Source organism: Lithobates pipiens, unplaced genomic scaffold, assembly GCF_037356315.1.
Source record: "Lithobates pipiens isolate NorthernLeopardFrog02 unplaced genomic scaffold, aLitPip1_a1.2 Scaffold_13, whole genome shotgun sequence".
Taxonomy (NCBI): domain Eukaryota; kingdom Metazoa; phylum Chordata; class Amphibia; order Anura; family Ranidae; genus Lithobates; species Lithobates pipiens.
In genome coordinates, this window is record NW_027507718.1 from 102,260,106 (window position 1) to 102,282,324 (window position 22,219).

The 22,219-nt window shown below is 43.5% G+C and overlaps 1 protein-coding gene across 1 annotated transcript in view; it reads left to right on the top strand.

The window, feature by feature from the left end:
• Positions 1–21,654, top strand: part of LOC143976025 (protein shortage in chiasmata 1 ortholog-like) — a 52,645-nt gene extending 30,991 nt beyond the window's left edge. The window contains exon 3 of the mRNA XM_077478531.1: positions 21,524–21,654. Coding sequence (XP_077334657.1) covers positions 21,524–21,624 — 101 coding nt within the window. The 3' untranslated portion in view covers positions 21,625–21,654. The remainder of the gene's footprint in view (positions 1–21,523) is intronic.
• The last annotated feature ends 565 nt before the right edge of the window (positions 21,655–22,219 follow it).

Below are 22,219 nucleotides of genomic sequence, written 5' to 3' on the forward strand. Positions count from 1 at the left end.
GAGGCTGCATTGATGGGCACACCGAGGCTGCATTGATATGCATACTGGCACAGTGAGGCTGCATTGATGGACACACTGGCACAGTGAAGCTGCATTGATATGCACACTGGCACAGTGAGGCTGCCTTGATGGGCACACTGGCACAGTGAGGCTGCAATTGATGGGCACAATGAGGCTGCATTGATGGGCACACTGGCACAGTGAGGCTGCAATTGATTTGGACAGTGAGTCTGCATTGATAGACACACTGGCACAGTGAGGCTGCATTGATGGTCACAGTGAGGCTGAATTTATGGGCACACTGGCACAGTGATGCTGCAATTCATGGGCACAGTGAGGCTGAATTGATGGGCAAACTGGCACAATGAGGATGCAATTGATGGGCGCCCTGAGGCTTCATTGATGGGCACACTGGCACACTGAGGCTGCATTGATGGGCACACTGGCACAGTGAGGGTGCATTGATGGGCACACTGGCACAGTGAGGGTGAATTTATGGGCACACCGAGGTCACATTGATGGGAACACTGGCACAGTGAGGCTGCAATTGATGGGCACACCGAGGCTGCATTGATATGCATACTGGCACAGTGAGGCTGCATTGATGGACACACTGGCACAGTGAAGCTGCATTGATATGCACACTGGCACAGTGAGGCTGCCTTGATGGGCACACTGGCACAGTGAGGCTGCAATTGATGGGCACAATGAGGCTGCATTGATGGGCACACTGGCACAGTGAGGCTGCAATTGATGTGGACAGTGAGTCTGCATTGATAGACACACTGGCACAGTGAGGCTGCATTGATGGTCACAGTGAGGCTGAATTTATGGGCACACTGGCACAGTGATGCTGCAATTCATGGGCACAGTGAGGCTGAATTGATGGGCAAACTGGCACAATGAGGATGCAATTGATGGGCGCCCTGAGGCTTCATTGATGGGCACACTGAGGCTGCATTGATGGGCACACTGGCACAGTGAGGGTGCATTGATGGGCACACTGGCACAGTGAGGGTGAATTTATGGGCACACAGAGGTCACATTGATGGGAACACTGGCACAGTGAGGCTGCAATTGATGGGGACAGTGAGGCTGCATTGATGAGCACACTGGCACACCGAGGCTGCATTTATGAGCACACTGCCACAATGAGGCTGCCTTGGTGGACACACTGGCACAGCGAGGCTGCATTGATATGCAAACTGGCACAGTGAGGCTGCATTGATATGCAAACTGGCACAGTGAGGCTGCATTGATGGGCACTCTGGCACACTGAGGCTGTATTGATATCCACACTGGCACAGTGAGGCTGCATTGATGGGCACTCTGGCACACTGAGGCTGCATTGATAGGCACTCTGAGGCTGCATTGATATCCACACTGAGGCTGCATTGATATCCACACTGGCACACAAGGTCACATTGATGGGCACAGTGAGGCTGCAATTGATGGGGACAGTGAGGCTGCATTGATGGGCACACTGGCACACCAAGGATGCATTGATGAGCACACTGGCACAATGAGGCTGCATTGATAGACACACTGGCACAGTGAGGCTGCATTGATATGCACACTGGCACAGTAAGGCTGCATTGATAGGCACTCTGAGGCTGCATTGATGGACACATTGGCACAATGAGGCTGCATTGATGGACACATTGGCACAATGAGGCTGCATTGATGGGCACACTGGCACACCGCGGCTGCAATGCATTGGCACAGTGAGACTGCCTTGATGGGCACATTGAGTCTATATTGATGAGCAAACTGGCAAACTGAGGCTGCATTGATGGGCACAGTGAGGCTGCATTGATAGACACACTACCATAGCTAGGCTACAATTCATGGGCACAGTGAGGCTGCATTGATGGGCACACTGAGGCTGCATTGATGGGCACACTAAGGCTGCAGTGAGGGACACTCTGAGGCTGCATTGATGGGCACACTGGCACAGTGAGGGTGCATTGATGGGCACACTAACACAGTGAGGGCGAATTCATTGCCACACTGAGGTCACATTGATGGGCACACTGGCACAGTGAGGCTGCAATTGATGGGGACAGTGAGGCTGCATTGATGGACACATTGGCACAATGAAGCTGCATTGATATGCACACTGGCACAGTGGGGCTGCATTAATGGGCACACAGAGGCTGCATTGATATGCATACTGGCACAGTGAGGCTACATTGATTGGCACACTGGTACGGTAAGGCTGCAATTCATGGGCACAGTGAGGCTGAAATTCATGGGCACAGTGAGGCTGCATTGATGGGCACATTGGGGCTTCAATTGATGGGCACACTGAGGCGGCATTGATGGGCACAGTGAGGCTGCATTGATGGGCACACTGAGGATTCTATGAGGGGCACACTGGCACACTGAGGCTGCATTGATTGGCACACTGGTACAGTAAGGCTGCGATTTATGGGCACAGTGAGGCTGCATATGATGGACACAGTGAGGCTGCATTTGATGGGCACGGTAATGCCCCGTACACCGGGTCGGATTTTCCGATAGAAAATGTACGATGGGAGCCTTTTGTCGGAAATTCCAACCGTGTGTAGTCCATCGGACAGTTTCCATCGGAATTTCCATCGCACAAAATTTGAGATCTGATTCTCAAATTTTCCGACAACAAAATCCGTTTGCGTATTTTCCGTTCATGTGCACACAATTCCGACACACAAGTGCCACGCATGCTCCGAATAAATTACGAGATGGAAGGGCTCTGTCTGGTAAAACTACCGTTCGTAATGGAGATAGCACATTCATCACGCTGCAAATTTTTTAAATAGTTTAATGCAGCGCATGCTCTTCTTTAGAATGCTAGAAGAATGAAGTTGTTTTGCTGCTCATATTCACACAGAGTTCTCACAAACTGATTTCTTTATTATTTCTCGTGCTCTCATGAATAATATTCATTTTTTATTTTGTCAGATCTCCATAATAATGTTTATAATTTTTATTTCTTTTTTTTTATCAAAATCTACATTTTTTTTCTAGTGCTCCCCATAATATTATTTCTTGTATTGTTTGTCACATTACCACAACACCATTATTATCTTGTATTTTTTATTCCTTTTTGAAGTAAAAGACATTGGCAAGTATTTCTGAAAAATAAATAGCCATTTATTCTGGGTCATAACAAAATAAAGAGGAAGGCAACGCTGGGGAAACTGTTGAAACTGGCGAAGCCTTTGTACAACAGGGCACAGATCAACTATTCGCCAGCCAAAATTGGTGGCCTGAGGAGTCCATATAATAGTGAGCACAATCCGGTCCAGGACTACAAGAGATCAGGAACAGCAGCAGATTATCTGTCCCCAGGCTGTGGTCATACAACAGCCTGCATCTTTTGTCAGACCAGACTGAACCCAGGCGAGCACTCTCTGGTCTTCCTTACAAGCTTCCTTACAGGCTGTGGCTCTGGTGTTGGAGTTGTGGCAGGAGGTGGAGGAGGAGGACTATGATTCAACAAACGTAGCTTTGGCTTCTGAGTTCGCCCCTCAACCCCTTATTTAGGGCTTGCAAGATCACTTCCTCACATAAGAGGCATTTGCCCTTCTCCATTTCCAGCATTTTTTAGGCTGTCATGTAGGCATAGTCCTCTTGAAGACTGGGAGGGGGGGGGGGTTTCTGAGGGCCGCAGCAACCTTCAGAAATAGGCCAAGTGCTGCTTCCTCCAGGTTACTTCTCTTCCTATGACTTTTTTGTGGAAGGCCGAGGGGAGGGACCTGGGATTTGGCCAGCCTACTGGTCACCTCCTGGCTGCCACTTACCCGCGCCACCTCCTGGCTGCCAGTTTCCATGGCCTCCTCCTGGCTGAGACTTTCCTGTGTATGAAAAAGGGACATAATTTTTTTTTTCGTTCGTCAATCACACACAATTTTCAGCTCATGACTGTTGCAAATTGAATGTTAATAAATAGAAAAGACTATCATTCTGACCCCAGCATTTTTCAGTCTTGTCCCTATCATTTGTGGCCACTACTGTCTATTGATATGTAAAACACTTTGTGAAATCAGAACTTAGTTATCAAAACTAACATATTTAAAATCATTAATTTGGAAACCAGAAATATTTTTAAGACTGCTATACCTGACTCAAGCTGGGTTCCTCCACATGTTGCTGCCTGGAAGGCCCAGGTTGGTCATCAGAAGCCTCAGCTGGGTGGGGGGGGGGGGGGGGAGCCTTGAAGGAAGACTGGAGAGTGCTGGCCTGGGTTCCCTCTGGCCTGACAGAAAATGCAGTCTGTCATAGTACCACAGCCTGGGTACATAAATGTCATCTGCTGCTCCTGATCTCAGGGAATCCTGGACCTTCTTGCGCTCCCTATTATAAGTTCTCCTCATGCCACCGATTTTGGACGTTAAATACTTGATGTCTGCCGTGGGGATAACCGGCTTCACAAATTCAAGCAGTTTCTCCAGCACTGCCTGCCTCTTTGTTGGCTTATTATAAAACAGGTGGTTCACCTGCCAAAGACAGGGCAGCTCCCTGAACATATCAATGAATATTCCTATAAATTCCCTATCATTAAAGGGATCCATTTTCTCTGCAAAACACAACACAAGACAAACCCTAATGCCAGGCGAAACTCTCCTAATCTTGATCCAATATAGGCCTCAATCTATAAGCAATATAGGCCACTGATGCACCAAGTTAAAATTGTACCTGCGTTACAACGATTGTCGCTTCCGTTACTCCGTCCTCCACTCACAGACTGTACATATGACGCTTTATATACACTGTGCATGTGTGAAACTCTGCCTGCCCCTGACGTTCTTTCTAGTCTATTCCCCGCCCCTTGTCTGTCGGTGCAGTGGGAGAGCACATGGCGGAGAGACAACAGCTGCATGCAGAGGAGTGCAGCAAAGACGAAACCCCCGAACCTCTCGATCCCGGAGGAGATTGAAGGCCTCAATTACAGCCTTTATATAGATTGTGGACATCTTCAAGAGGGCCAACTATGATGGGAAGCATGGACCGTACCCAAACCCAAATGTGAGAAAGGCCCAGATCATGCCTAAAGTTGTGAAGAGTCTGCACAGGAATTTTGGGGTACGACAATCCAAGGATCAATTGAGGAAACAATGGTCAGACCTCAAAATTAGGGAGCACGATCAGTACAGAAAGATCAGGAAACTGCCTCTAAAAAGTAAGTATTTGTCCTGTGTTCCTGTTATTATTACTTGCATGCTGCTCCATGTGCTTTTCTTTACTGTTGTACAGTATAAAATGGCAACTTTCATGTTCATGGGCACAGTAATCGGTCGTAAGAAACATCATTCGTTCGCCCACTTATAAGATGTTTTTGGCAGATACAGGTTAACTAAATTTGTTCAGGCCTATTTGTATTAAAATAAGTTTGTTGTCCAGATGGGTTTGTAACTAGAATGAAATACAAACTTGATTCAGTGTATGGAGAGGACACTCAGCAGCTGTTTACACATCTGGATGCAGGAACACTAGTGTGGGACACCAGAATCAAACTTTTTAGGGTGTCCCACACAGATGCTCCAGTGGATACTAGGGGTCTCTACATGTGTGATACTTTAACAAAAAAGGTAATTATTACAGCTTTAGAAAGGAAATAAAATGTTCTTCAGCTTGGAACAGACAATTGTATGACACTTCCAAGCAATGTTTCATATTCCTATTTCTGCCCTCCAATATCTGTATGTTAAGTATACCTATTTTTTATTCACATAGGGGAGAAAAGACTCGGGACATCTGAGGACACCAGGGACCCCCACCCCCTAAAGAAGGGGAAATTACAAAAGGATGAGGAGGGAGAGGTTTATGAAGTGGGCAAAATTGTCCCCACAACAGGTGAGTGTCTGAGACCATAGCTTCAGTTAAGAGATCTATGCCTGCATATTTCTAACACATGGTGTGTTTTTTTCTTTTAGGTGATGTGGATGTTGTGGAAGAAGAATCTAATTTCACCAGTGAAAGTGCCCAGATCCTCATAAGGGAGAGAATGGGGTGCAGTCATGATTTAGAAAATATAAAGGAAAACATCAAACACAAAAATTGTAGTTTTATCGTGTATTTTTGCTTTGAAAACAAATTCATAAAGTATTTTAAAAGCCAAATTTTGAATATGCACACGGTGTGTCAACATGTGCTATCTGCCATCACGGGATATTAATGTATGTGTTTTGTGGGTGCAACCCCTTCCTCGCAACTCAGATGAGAGGAAGGGTTTGCACCCCCAAAACACATCCAGTGATCCCCCATGATGGGAGCTAGCACACGTTGACATTAGGCATGGGATCAGGAGGGAAATCAGTTTGAATCCCAATTTGTGTGCATCTTCAAAATTTGGCTTTTACAGCGGTGACATCACCCCATCTGATGAAGGCAATATCAACACAGTTTGGACATACTCATGTCTGATATTGCCTTCACTTTGTCAAAGTTGAACTTTGTAAGTTCCTGAGTTGTGTATGTTATGCTTTGAAACATGCCTGATTAACCAAAAAAAAGGATATTTACAATGTGAAAAATAAAAAAAGTTATACACCAAAGATGTTGGTTTGTTCCAAAACCGTTTTCTAACGCACATGTGAATGTGCTTTGAGTAAATTGTTTTCTACTCAACAATGTGTGGTTTCTTCTTTCAATGCTCAATAGCAATTTGGTTTTTACAGTGACAATGGGGGTTAGTTACTAAAGGAAAATCCACTTTGCACTACAAGTGCAGTTTCAGTGCAGTTTGAAGTGCATTTTTGCAGTGCACTTGGAGTGAAAAGTGGAATTTCGTTTAGTAAATAACAACCCCCACAGTGCTTTATAATTTGCCACAATCAGGCCATTTTCGTGACTCCACAAAATTCATTCATGGTGCTGAAAATGAAGAATATGTTTGTCAGTAATGCATTACATATATTAACAACAAAAACAAGGCGTGTGTAGCAGTCCCACAACATAATAATAGCTTGCTGAAGAAGAGCTTGTCACCTCATGTATCAAATAAATTACATTTGCACTATTGAAGAAAATGTCCAAAAAGAAAAGCCCATTGGAGAACTTAGGAGACAGCTAAAAGATACCCAGGCAGTCATTCAAAGGAAATCTTCTTTCAGTTTAAGTTCAAAAATTTATGATAAAATGTTTATTAAACAGTTTCTGGCATATCAATGGCCCCCCACAGGCAAAGTACTATACATACTTCTGTCTTACTTTGCGGGCGCTTTGGGGGGGCAAGCCAGGACGACCAGCTTCAAGCACTGTCAGGGTTTCTTGTTGAAGTCCGGCCTCAGGCCCAACTGAGGCCACATAGTTCATTGAATTTCTCCTTAAATAGTTGTGTAGAATGCAGCATGCAAGGATTATATGGTTAGATTTATATTCTGCCATGTTGACTGGCATAAGGAATAGGCAGAAGCAGCTGGCCATTAAACCAAAAGGGTTCTCCACCACTCTTCTGGCTCTGACCAGACGGTAGTTATAAACCCTCTGGTCCAGGGTGAGGGTCCTCATGGCTTCACAACGGTCGGCTGGTCAGAACGAACTAACAGAAAGCACTGAAAAACAAAGGCTGGAGCTGAAAACCATATACGAGCGGTCAAAAACGCACTGAAGATTAAAGAGGAAGTAAACCCTGATGGGTTTACTTCCTCTTTTTTTCCCTGCAAAGGTAAAGCATAATGGACTACTATGCATCGCATAGTAGCTCATTATGTGTCACTTACCTGACACAGGAGCCAGCGAAGTCGCCGCTGTCACCTGTAGTCCGCCGCATCCATCTTGGTTGTGGCGTCTCTCGCAGCTCCGACGAATGACAGCGGAGAAGCCGCGATGACGTCACTCCCGCGCATGCGCACGGGAGTCGCGTCTCGGAGCTCCGACGCTGCCATTCGGCGGAGCCGCGATGACGTCACTCCCGCGCATGCGTACGGGAGTCGACAAATTAGGCAAATCCATTCTTGGACTTGCCGCATTTAGTGCGCCTGCGCTCCGCTGTCTACGGCGCATGCGCCGTAGACAGCGGTGCCCATTTTCGGGCAAATATCTCCTAAACCATATAGGTTTAGGAGATATTACTTGGACCTACAGGTAAGCCTTAATCTAGGCTTACCTGTAGGTCAAAGTTGTTTGGAAGGGTTTACTTCCATTTTAAATATGTGATACAAACCCACAAGCACAAACTGAAGAGCAATAATGATCGGAAAAGCAGGAGGCTGAAAAGTGCGAATCGTCTGTCACCAAACTTCTACTAACACGAGATTAGCGGAAGGAGCCCAAAGGGTAGCACACTTGGTATTGAACTTCCTCTTTCTAGTGCTGTTTGTCACAAATGTTAAATGTCCAAGCAGGTAGTCAGATCACTGGGCTGCACCAAGGAATAGGGACAACAAGTAAAAGGAAAAAATATATATATTTATTAATGAAGGACACACGTGCACCACCAATAAACAGCAACCATAAGCAAGCAAAGGAAATACAAGACAAACCCCAAAACCACCTAACTATCTAACTGACTAATATAATACACAAGCAAGGAAACAAACAAACAAGAAGTAATAAAGCACAAAAGCAAGAAGGGGACAGAAACCAGGGTTAAGGAAGCAGACCAATGAGCAGGGAACAGGATTGAATGACAGGATAACAAATGGGGTACTGGAACAAGAACAAGTACTGGCAGGAACAAGGCCTAGCAGAGGAATTCTGAAGCACTGAGCATAGTTCAGGGCGGGTCTATATAGTCCAGCAGACCCATGACAGGTGTGCTTGATGGCAAGTCCGAACAGGGAGACACCTACTGGTGGCCACTGGAATTGTACTTTTTGGTCCAGAACGTAATAGTGCCACCAGCAGGTGAAACCAAAAATGACACCATTCCTGACACCGTTGTATGTGTTGTACGTCACCGCGTTCTTGACGCTCACAAATTCCAACCAACTTTGTGTGACCGTGTGTATGCAAGACAAGTTTGAGGCAACATCCATCAGGAAAAAAAAATGGATTTTGTTGTCGGAATGTGTGATCGTTTGTACGCGGCCTAAGACTGTGTGCGGAGTCATGTCCTTTGTACTTTGCTTGCTTTTTGGATTACAAAGAACCTTCAGTGAAAAAGAAAATTCTTCCACCCCTCAGATACCTTTTGCCCCCAATCTTAGTCTTTTTCAGTGACTGGTAGATGTGTATTGGTAGTCCATGGCCTTCTAAAATAGGGGAGGATTGCCAGTTCCCCCTGAATAATACTGTTTCAGATCTGTTCGCTGTCCCAAAGGATGTCTGAAGAAACTCACCAGTTTTGTGAGTATACGCAAAATCAAGATGAGGTCTGCCGAATTGGTGGTGACACCTCTCCATCATGGGGACCTGTTAGGTCTCTTCCACAGGGTAGCAAGGGAGTGGTAAAAATAGGCAGTTGAGTCACATTTTTACCTCTATCCAACAACCCACCCAAAAGATAACATACAGCCAAATGGGGCTGTACACATGCAAAGCATCACGCCTGCTGCAAATTTAACACGGTTTGTCAAATTGAAAAGTGGTAACGCTTGTCAAACTCATCCATTAATGTCGATGAACGATGAGGTCATGAGCCAAATGCTTGCCTTGTGTTTGCAGCTCGTTGGTTCAATTGAAAAATGCTGTTCAGTAGTAAAAAAAAGAAAGGCATTTCGGAGGCAACGAGATCACTCCCTGAATGCCTGGAAGCATATTTGACCTCTGAAAAGCTATCTACGGCAAATTGCTTTTGAGAGTATGCTGGAGTGTGAAGTGTTGCCAGCACTTCCTCTGTTTCATGATGAGGAGGATCATTGCCAGCTTGTGGTTCTTCATCTTTGCTTAGCGTTGGTCTCCCAGGTAATTACCACACTGTTGGCCCCCATTTGAGCCTTACTAAGAATACACAGGATCTTAAATGTTGAATTGGAACAACCTGCTAATTTGAGTGGGTCTATTTTAGCCTAGAAATCTAATTTCTCACTGTAAATACAGACCCTGAAGCATTACCTTGGGCCTCTTAACCTCAATAAATCAGTTTTTGTCCAATCTTTCTGCCTGTAGTACCTTGGTCTGGTCTTGGCCACCAAGCTGTCCAAGATGCTTCTTTTAGCGGTAAAGCTTTACAATTTTCACTCCTTTGTTCAGCTGCTTTGTTTAGGCTGGTAGGCATTAATTATTCTTGTATGCAAGTTCTCTGTCCCATGCGTGCAGATGGCACTCTCAATCTCACCCTGCTCAGAGATTTTCTAGCACATGTGACAGCAGTCTAAGCACCAACAAAGTAAACTATGTTAACCCTTTAACAACATGCAGCAGCTGTGTTTTAACCTCCCTGGCGGTATGATTATTTCAGATTTTAGGTGCTGAAAGCGGTACCATTATTTTGCATGGAAATTTGGCGTTTTATATTGTAGTCCTGTAATTCTTAGGAATAACTCACTTAAATCTGTTCAAACCAGAGTCTAGTAGACATCCCCGGTATGATAAAGTTTGAAAAATGAAATCATAAATTATAATATAATAAATAACTATAAATAATTATACAAAATAATAATATAACAATAATAAAAAATATTCAATAATGTAATCAAATCAAAAACACTGAAATTTGCTCAGTTGCAGAATTGTCACTGTCATTACTTTTCAGTATTTGATGACGGATCTCCCCACAAATCGCTATCGCTCAATTCTGCAAGTAAATCTAATTTATTATCGCTGTTTTCTAGCTGGTCGAAAACCATTTTTGAGGTAAAGGGACTGTTTTGGTTGCTATGGACAATCTCCAGTTTCCTGGCATAAAGAACAGTTTTTATATTATAAAACTGCATGCAGGACACTGGGCAGAACACTAGGGACAAAGGGGATGTGAAATAATTACATACAGCAATGTAATATGTAAGATTACATTATACTGTATGTAATGTGTGCGTTTCACTTTTTGAATTTGGCGCCGTTCTCCGTCCCTGTGCGTCGCAACGCTTGCAGGGAACGGAGTCCGGCTCATCCTAGAACCCTGCACCCTGTATGCAGCTCATCCCAGAACCCTGCACTCTGCATGCAGCTCATCCCAGAACCCTGCACTCTGCATGCAGCTCATCCCAGAACCCTGCACTCTGCATGCAGCTCATCCCAGAACCCTGCACTCTGCATGAAGCTCATCCCAGAACCCTGCACTCTGTACATAGCTCATCCCAGAACCCTGCCCTCTGTACATAGCTCATCCCAGAACCCTGCCCTCTGTACATAGCTCATCCCAGAACCTTGCCCTCTGTACATAGCTCATCTCAAAACCCTACACTCTGCCCTCTGTACATAGCTCATCTCAAAACCCTACACTCTGTACATAGCTCATCCCAGAACCCTGCACTCTGTACATAGCTCATCCCAGAACCATGCACATAGGTCACCCCAGAAGCCTGGACTCTGTACATAGCTCATCCCAGAACCCTGCCCTCTGTACATAGCTCATCTCAAAACCCTACACTCTGCATTCAGCTCATCCCAGAACCCTACACTCTGTACATAGCTCATCCGAGAACCCTGCACTCTATATGTAATGCACACCAAAACCCTGCATTCTTATATCCTTTATTTCTTTTATTTTTATTTTTTATGAATGTGCTGAGGTTTGTATGTATCCATGAGACTCTCTTGCTTGTGGAACAACAATAAAAGCATATTTTATAGGTACAAGGAAGTTTTGTTTAATGACACCCCTTAAGCTCCTCCCACTGTCAGAAGTTTGACCATGCCCACATTTGGTTACTTCTTTCCTCAAGTGTCCCTCATTCTGAAGTGTAAAAGTTGGGAGGTATGTTTATACAATGAAAACATAGCTTTTTGTGGAACTTCTAGAGGGTGTCACAAAGCCCCCCCCCCATCAAAAGAACTGGGTAATAGGAATGCTGAATCGTTTGACCACTCCTTTTAGTGTCACTTATAATTATATAAACATTTCTAAATGACCATAGTTTATGAATAGGTGACCAACATATCACACAGAATTAAAGTGGTATTAAACTCATATTTAACCCCCAAACATTTATTATTGCAGTTTACCAACTCTAATGCCGCATACACACGATTGGACTTTCTGCCAACAAAACCGTGGATTTTTGTTCGAAGGATGTTGGCTCAAATTTGTCTTGCATACACACAGTCACACAAACGTTGGTCAACAATTCCGAACGTAAGAACGCGGTGACGTACAACATGAACGACGAGCCAATAAAAAGGAAGTTCAATAGCCACTGCGCCACCCCTTGGGCTCCTTCTGCTAATCTCGTGTTTATCTTGTGTTAGTAGAAGTTTGGTGAGAGACAATTTGCGCTTTTCAGACTTGTGCTTTTCAGTTCATTTCTGCTTTTCAGTTTGTGCTTGTTGGTTCGTATCTGTTCTTCAGTGTGTGTTCTCAGTTTGTTCCTGTCTTTCAGTGCGTTCTATTTATAGTTTGCTTCTGTTTTTTTCAGTGCGTTCTTGTCTGCTCGTTTCTGATTTTCAGCTCATTCTTCTCGGGTCCTTTCTGATTTTCAGTGCGTTCTGTCAGTTTGTTCTGAGCAGCTGACCGTTTTCTAGCCATTTTGCGGTTATGTACTCGTCGTAGAGTTCGTGCTTTTGTTGGGCTTGATGTTGGAGTTCTTGCTTTGACCCAAGTCCAGCCCATGAAAAGGGGGAAGAGGAGTTCATGGACCAAGAATTGGTTACTTAATCGTGACAAATTCTCTGTTGCGGGAGCTTCAGGAGAATAATCCTGACAATTTCAGGAATTATGTCCGGACGACGGACCCCGCCTATCACCAACTGTTGGCTTTGCTTACCACCTATATTACCAAGTAGGACACCTGCATGCGGCAAGCCATCACTCCCGAACAAAGGCTTGTCGCCACCTTGCGGTACTTGGCGATGGGGAGAAGTCTCCAGGATATTAAATAACGACTGAGATCTCCCCCCAGGCTCTGGGAATCATTATTGGAGAGACCTGTTCTACCATAATTCAGGTCCTGCAGAAGGACTATATTAAGGTAAGTTGTATCCTTTAACCACCTCAATACTGGGCACTTACACCCCCTTCCTTCCCAGACCAATTGTCAGCTTTCAGTGCTCTCACACTTTGAATGACAATTTCTCAGTCATTAGTCATGGTACACTGTACCCAAATAAAATTCTTATCATTTTGTTCACACAAATAGAGATTTCTTTTGGTGGTATTTATTCACCACTTCTTTTTTTATTTTTGTGATATAAGTGAAAAAAGAGCGAATATTTTGAAAAATAAACAAACTTTTCTACTTTGTTTTAAAAGAAACCAAAAAAATCAAATTTTGTTGAAAATTTAGACCAAAATGTATTCTGCTACATGTCTTTGGTAAAAAAAAATCCTGATAAGTGTATGATCATTAGTTTGTGTGAAAGTCTACAAATTAAGCTACGCATTACTGAAAATGTATCAATCCTAATGCACTGATGGCTTATCTCATTTCTTGAGGCCCTAAAATGTCAGCACAGTACAACTACCCCCAAATGACCCCTTTTTGGAAAGGAGACAGTCTGATGTATTTAGTAAGAGGCATAGTGAATTTTTTGAAGTTGCAATTTTTTCCCCACAATGCTTTGGAAAATTATGAAATATATATATATTTTTTTTCTTCACTAAATTGTCATATTTACAAGTTATTTCTCACAGACGGTGAAGGCGTAATGGCAATTACAGCCCAAAATACATTCTGCTATTTGTCCTGAGTATGGCGATATCCTGTGTGTGAGACCTTTCCACAGCCTGACTACATACAGAGGCCCAACATCCATGTAGCACCATCAGGCGTTCTAAAGGCATAAATTACACATTTCATTTCCTGAGTACCTATCACATTTTTGAGGGCCCTGGAGCACCAGGACAATGGAATTATCCACAAAATGACCCCATTTTGGAAAGAAAACACCCCAATGTATATTCTATGAGGCATAATGAATGAGTCTTTTGAACATGTCATTTCTTTCCACAAGTTTTTGGAAAATGTGGAAAGAAAATGAAAACCTATTTTTTTCTCACCAAATTTTGAATTTAGAATATCTTTCTAACACGTAGCATGTACATAGCCAAAATGACACCCCAAAATACATTATGCTACTCGTCCTGAGTATGGCGATACCCCATGTGTGAGACTTTTCCACTACTTGGCCACATACATAGGCCCAACATCCATGTAGCACCATCAGGCGTTCTAAAGGCATAAATTACACATTTCATTTCCTGAGTACCTATCACATTTTTGAGGGCCCTGGAGCACCAGGACAATGGAATTATCCACAAAATGACCCCATTTTGGAAAGAAAACACCCCAATGTATATTCTATGAGGCATAATGAATGAGTCTTTTGAACATGTCATTTCTTTCCACAAGTTTTTGGAAAATGTGGAAAGAAAATGAAAACCTATTTTTTTCTCACCAAATTTTGAATTTAGAATATCTTTCTAACACGTAGCATGTACATAGCCAAAATGACACCCCAAAATACATTATGCTACTCGTCCTGAGTATGGCGATACCCCATGTGTGAGACTTTTCCACTACTTGGCCACATACATAGGCCCAACATCCATGTAGCACCATCAGGCGTTCTAAAGGCATAAATTACACATTTCATTTCCTGAGTACCTATCACATTTTTGAAGGCCCTGGAGCACCAGGACAATGGAATTGCCCACAAAATGACCCAATTTTGGAAAGAAAACACCCCAATGTATATTCTGTGAGGCATAATGAGTCTTTTGAACATGTAATTTCTTTCCACAAGTTTTTGGAAAATGTGGAAAGAAAATGCAAACTTAATTTTTTCTCACAAAGTTGTCAATTTGGAAGATCTTTCTAACACAAAGCATGTACATAGCCAAAATGACACCCCAAAATACATTCTGCTACTCGTCTCGAGTATGGCAATACCCCATGTGTGAGACTTTTCCACTACTTGGCCACATACATAGGCTCAACATGCAAGCAGCACTTTCAGGCTTCTAACACATAGCATGTACACACCAAGAATTACACCCCAAAATACATTCTGCTGAGCAAAGGTTAAAAAAACGGCTCACCTGTGGATTTTTTTTTATTCTTCTATGGTGAGGGGTTTCCAAACAAAGGGACAGGCATATGAGGAATTTGTATTGTTGGCTGGCGTATCGATTACATTGCACCAAAATGTAATTTAGGAGATCATCGGTAAAAAATAAGTGAAAATAATAAAATTGGGGTTACGTTTTCTGACCGTATCTGAGGGCCTGGCTGGGCTGTAAAAAAGGGAAGAACAGGTTCTACTGACGTATCGGGCAGCCATGTTGGAAACAGTAGAACATCTGGGAGGCTAGTATGGGCCCTGCCTCAATGGGATGCTCCGATGCTAGCATCTGGCCTATCCTCTAGGAAGGTTGCAGAACTGCTGGTGGATGCCTGCCTATCCTGGAGTGCTGCGCTGCTGGTGGATGCCTGCTGGTGGATGCCCTGGAGTGCTGAACTGCTGGTGGATGCCTGCATATCATCCTGGAGTGCTGCGCTGCTGGTGGATGCCTGCTGGTGGATGTCCTGGAGTGGTGCGCTGCTGGGGGATGTCTGCGCCTGCTCATATCTCCCAATTCTCCTTGTTAGAATTCTATCTTCCTTGGTTTCCATCTTGGAGCCACTGCTTTCCACTGGCTCATTGTCGTTATGCGAGTCTGATGAAGAGAGTTCCCCGCTACTCTTGTCCGACATACTCTGGCGTATCTGGAGAGCCTCCTCTGCACTGTACAATCTTTTTTTCATGTTGGCGGGCAGATGTGTCAGATGGCGGGCTGCAGATGTGCCTGATGGTGGGCAGCTAGATGTGCCTGATGTTGGCGGGCAGATGTGCCTGATGTTGGCGGGCAGCAGGATGTGCCTGTTGTTGGCAGGTGGCAGATGTGCCTGATGTTGGCGGGCGGCAGATGTGCCTGATGATGGCGGGCGGCTGATGTGCCAGCTGTTGACGGGCAGATGTGCCAGCTGTTGGTGGACAGATGTTCACTGTATGACAGGTGTTTTCACTCTTTTTGAGACACTGTGTTTTGGGGACACTAGCTGGGTGATCAGTGGGTAAACAGCAGACAAACAGCTAAAAACTCACTGATCTCCCGATCACATGGCCCTCCTGTCTTGTACTACTCGCCTGTCTCTGGGGGGCACATGCAGATTGGGATTGCGCTGCTGCACGGGCACGCAGCAGCAAGATCCCCTGTAAAATGTCACCCCTATGTTTACATTATGGTGGCTGTCATTAGACACAGCCATCGTGCGGATAAGGAGGGCAAATCACAGTGCCCTCCTGACGTTTTGAGATTTGGCGTGTCTGGGGGACACGTGCGCATCTCGATACCGCTCCTTCTGAAGGACATTCGGGAAGAGCTCCCACCCCCCCGTTTATGTGTAATAGCCGGGTGGGAAGTGGTTAACATCACATTCTATGTATTTAATGTATTGTATTTATTTCATCATTCCCTAATTACCATGATTGTAATATGTCGTGAATGTGCTCTTTGGATGTGAAACTGCCTTGCTCCGGGCTTTCCTCATTGTTGCTGCTCTCTGCACGCACCTGCTGCATCCCCGCCATGTGCTCTCCCACTGCCCCAAAAGAGAAGAGGCGGAGAATACACTAGAAAGAAGGACAGTGGCGGCGTTTCAGTGTATATAAAGCATAACACGCGTGCATCGTACGTACGATCTGTGAGTGGAGGATGGAGGATCGTAAGCACCAATCGTGCAAACGAAGGTGCAATTGTAACTTGGGGCATCGGTGATTGGTGGCCTTTACTGCTTATAGATTGAGGCCTATATTGGGACAAGATTAAGAGAGTTTAGCCTGACATTAGGGTTTGTCTTGTGTTATGTCTTGCAGCTAAAATGGTGGATAAATTCACTGACCTGGACCTCCTGCCCAAATTCCTAGACATGTACAGGGAGCAGCCATGTCTCTGGCAAGTCCAAAACAGGGACTACTCCAACAAGCAAAAGAGGAAGGCAGTGCTGGATAAACTGTTGGAATTAGTGAAGCCGGTGTATCCCACAGCAGACATGAACTATTTGAAGGCCAAAATTGGTAGCCTGAGGAGCACATATAATAGGGAGCGCAAGAAGGTCCAGGATTCCATGAGACCCGGAGCAGCAGCAGATAGCGTATATATACCCAGGCTGTGGTACTACAACAGACTGCATTTTTGTCAGACCAGATGGAACCCAGGCCATCACTATCAACACTTCCTTCCACATCAGCTGAGGCTCCTGAAGTCCAACCTGAGCCTTCCACCCAGGAAGATGTGGAGGAGCCCAGCTTGAGCCAGGTATAGCATTGTTGAACACATTTCTTGTCAAAAATTTAATGATGTTAACTAGATGTTATTGATCACCAATTTCAGATGTAACAAAGTGGTTTACATATCCTTAGACAGCAATATCCAAAAATGATTGGGACAAGAATGAAAAATGCTGCTGTCAGAATGATAGTCTTTTCCATTTCTTAACATTCAATTTGCAACAGTCATGAGCTCAAAATTGTGTGTGATGACCAAAAAACTAAAACTCTGTAACATTTTCATACACAGGAGAGTCTCAGCCAGCAGGCGGCCGTGGCAAGCAGCCTGACGAAATCCCAGGTTCCTCCCCTCTGCCCTCCAACCAAAAAGGCCAGAAAGTCGAGAACCTGGAAGAGTCAGCGACTGTTTTCCTTCGCCAGGCTACTACAGCACTTAACATCACCCCTGGTGTCTACGAGGCATTTGGCTGTGTTACAGCAAGCGAACTGGAACACATGGAGGAGGACCAACGCACAATCTGTGAGGAAATCATTTTAAAGGCCCTAAACAAGGGGACGATGGGTGAACTCACAAACAAAACTCATCTGTGTGAGTTTGACCATACTCCTCCACCACCTCCAGCAACACCACAGCCACCCAACCCACCAGAGCAGCGTGGAAGGAAGCGTGGAAGGAAGTGTTGATAGTGATGGCCTGGGTTTGGTGTGGTCTGGCAAAAGATGCAGGCTGGTGTAAGACCACAGCCTCGGGACTTATGTCATCTGCTGCTGCTCCCGATCTCTCGGAGTCCTGGACCGTATTGTGCTCCCTATTAAATGGACTCCTCAGGTTACCAATTTTGACAGTCAAATAATTGACTCCTGCCCTTTGGTACAAAGGCTTCACCAATTCTAACTGTTTCTCCAACGTTGCCTTCCTCTTTATTTTGTTATGACTCCTATTAAATTTTGTTTTGACAAATACTTGGCTATGAGTTTTACTTCAAAAAGGTCAGTTTGTTTGTGAGTAGGCAGGTACATTTCAAAAATACAAATGTCAAATTAACAAGGGACATCGACATAGTTGTATCTTTGAGGTCAAAAAATACAAGATAATAATGGTGTTGTGGTAACTTGACACACAATACGACAAAAAATTATGGAGATCACTAGACAGCAAATGTTTGATGGGGCGTATACATGGTCAGACTTTCCGATAACAAGCTCACATCCAACATTTCCCATCGGAAAATCCGACAGTGTGTATGTGTCATTAGATGTTTGCGACTGTATTAATTTTTTTTTATAAACAAACACATACACTAATGCCGCGTACACACGACTGGACTTTTTGACGGATTTGGTCTGGCGGATTGGAATCCGTCAGACAATTAGATCGTGTGTGGGCTCCAGTGGCATTTTTCTTCCCAAAAGTCCGACGGACCTAGAAATAAAACTTGCTTCAAATCTTTCGGACGGACTCGAAAAATCTAGTCGTCTGTGTGCTAGTCCGACGGACTAAAACCAACGCTAGGGCAGCTATTGGCTACTGGCTATGAACTTCCTTATTCTACATCATCACGTTCGAATTCGTCTGACTTTTGGAATGATCGTGTGTGGCCAAGTCCGTTCGTTTGAAAGTCCGGCGGAGCTCAGCTGCAGAGTCCGTCAGATTGTCCGTTGGACCAAGACCGCTGAAAAGTCTGGTCGTGTGTACTCGGCATAAGGGTAGTAAAGTTTAAAGCATTAATCAAACGCAAATTGGCCACTTACAAAATAAAATAGACAAAGGCTACCTATAGGGAATGTGTACAATAATCCTTATCTAAACAATAGAATAAGCAGCGCTGAATATAATACAAATCCACACCAGTGAATTCAAAAATATTGAATACTATAGATCCACTCCAGTGAACATTAATTACTAAATGTTACTACACTGTGCAAACCCTGCCCTGTGCATACAAAAATAGAGAAAAATAAAAAAAATAAAATAATAACTTGTATCGAAATCAATTAACACAAATTATTGTATCGTGCATGTCACCAGATGAATAGTGATGGCAAATACATACAATCTGTTGAAACACATCACTCTGTGACTAAATATTGTTCAACACTGAAAATAAATAAACAGAGAACGAGAATCAAGTGAATTGTTTCAAGTTCTATCAGACAATGTCCACTTCCTAAAAAAATTATTACAATCACCACTGTGAAAGTTCCTGAGAACATAATGTAATGTAACCCAGTAAAATCATAGTCCATACGTTGAATCTTCAGATCATAATCCAAATAATGAAATAGTGAAGAAACAGTGAAAAAAACGTTTAACCAGTGTCTCTTGAACAAACAGCAGATTACATCTACACGCCTCCACCACACCGCTCTAGATACGACTCCTCTCTCCTTATGTGGTTACACTCACCCGCTGTATATGCCTCACACTTTCGTGTTTGGCTGGATGCGCTTTTCCCCTTTGCAGTGTTTACATGGGATATCCAAATTTCCAATTCGGAATACAGGGAATACAGGGTTGGTTGGGGACACTGGTTAAACTTTTTTTTTCACTATTTCATTATTAATTCATGTTCACTGGAGTGGATCTATAGTATTCAATATTTTTGAATTCACTGGTGTGGATTTGTATTATATTCAGCGCTGCTTATTCTATTGTTTAGATAAGGATTATTGTACACATTTTGTTTTTATAAAGTGGCGGCTTAGTTTAAAGTTTTTGTTGAGCGCAGTGGTGATACACAGTAGATGGGGAAAGAGTGAGTGTATCTTTGTTTTACCTATAGGGAATACCGTGATTGCTTTATACAGGAGAAGGAGGAGGGTGCATGCCACAACACTGCAGCTTGATAATCTCAAATGCTGACAAGGACAGCAGCTGGCAGAATACACTGACCAGCAGAACCATATAAAAACATCTAACAAAACAAATCATTTTAGTAAATGCACATAAAATAGGATAGCAGAGAAATACAGTGGAACCTTGGTTAATGAGTAACGCGGTTAACGAGCGTTTTGAAAGACGAGCAACTTTTCTTTTTTTTTTTTGACTATTCTGACTCTGGTTGCGAGTGTTGTCTTGCAAAATTAGCAGAATTCAAGCTAATGGGGTGTGCAGTATCACATTTGGCCAGAGGTACGGGGATGCCGGTGACATTCGGAATGGTTCGGAGCCGCTCGGAAAAACTCGGAATCTCTCTGAAATACTCGGAAAGACTGGTAATTACTTAGTTCTCAAGCCTTTCCAAAGGCTTTTCGAGTTCAGCCGAGCTGTCCCCGAGTATTTCCGAGGCTCTCCGGCGCCCCCCCCACCTCTGGCCACATATGGTATTGCTTGCAATAGAACTCAATGCGGAAAAAATGATCTTAGCTTTGATATGCGAGTGCTTTGGATTACAAGCATTCTCCTGGAACTGATTATGCTAGTAATCCAAGGTTCCACTGTACTGAAGTGAACAAATGCTCTGTCCAGCATACATACAGTACAGGGGAAGATCAACTAAAACTAAAGGACTAAGAATCTGGTGCAGCTGTGCATGGTAGCCACCAGCTTTTAGCTTCAGCTTGTTCAATTAAGCTTTAACAATAAAATCTGGAAGCTGATTGGTTTCTATGCAGAGTTGCACCAGATTTTTGCACTCTCCAGTTTTAGTAAATCTACCCCACAGTGTACTGAGCAGTAGCTGGCAGACTACATTAACTAGCAAATAATGAATTGGTGACTTGCCCAAAGCTATAAAAACTCTTACCAAAGTCTAGAATTTCTATAATTAGAATCCAAATTGTAAATATATAATAAAGTACTGTATATATACATAAGCGAATATATGATTATAAGTCATCATAAAGCATTACATATGAAACTTTAAAATGTAAACTATGAAAAAAACACAGTGGCTAGCACTTTCACCTGGCAACACCAGGGTTGGTTTAATCCTAACTACAGCACTACCTGAAATAAATAAATAGAAAAGGCGATCGTTTATCTTCCTGTTAATGTGAATCTACAATAACAGTAATATCACTATATTGTGAGGGATTTTTTTTTAATAATGTATATGTTCCTGAACCCATTGTATTATACTATGGTGTTTATCTCTAGTTCCTCATTAAGTCCCTTTGGTGTTACAGAGTCAAGGGTAAAACTCGAATATGTCTCTCTATTAAATAATCTCTTAAACCTATGAGCAAATGCCCCATCTCTTTCACCTTTCTATTTTCCTGAAAAAAGGTTCGACATTTATTCAACTACCACAACAAAAAAGGAGAAAGTTGATGTACGAGAGAGTCCCTGGAAGGTGCGATGGTCAAACCCGTCTAAAATTTTTCTGAAATGGTGATCCAAATGGAAATGTTTTTATCCAAAAGTTATTTTAAGTTTGTTTTTATTGTTACATGTATAACACAAATAAAGTTATGACTAAAATCTGATATCTTGTGAAGACTTAAAGGCAAAGTATATTATACTATGTATTATCTATGTTGTTTTCAGACAATGCAACTGTATTGAAACACCAACACTGTAATGTATATGTTCATAACTCAGCAATGTACATGTAGGTCTCCGTCCGCGCCTGTGTTTTTGGGTGCACCTGCTGACCCGTGCTGTGAGTGGAAACAGCATGAGTTTGTCAGCAGGTTTCAGGAAATAATTTTGGCTTAAACCTGCTGATTGGCTGCGTCCAATCACAGCACGGAGTTCTGTGTTTACAAACACAAAGAACAGTGATCTGGCCATTTCTTCTCCCTGAAGAGCAGGGATAAAAAACAGCCAGATCTGAAAGTAAAAGCAGCACACATTACACACTTTACACTTGTTAGGCACACGGTTAACCCCTTGATTGCCTATTGATGTTAGCCCCTTCCCAGCCAACGCCATTAGTACAGTGTACATTATTATATCTGATCACTATATTAGTGTCACTAG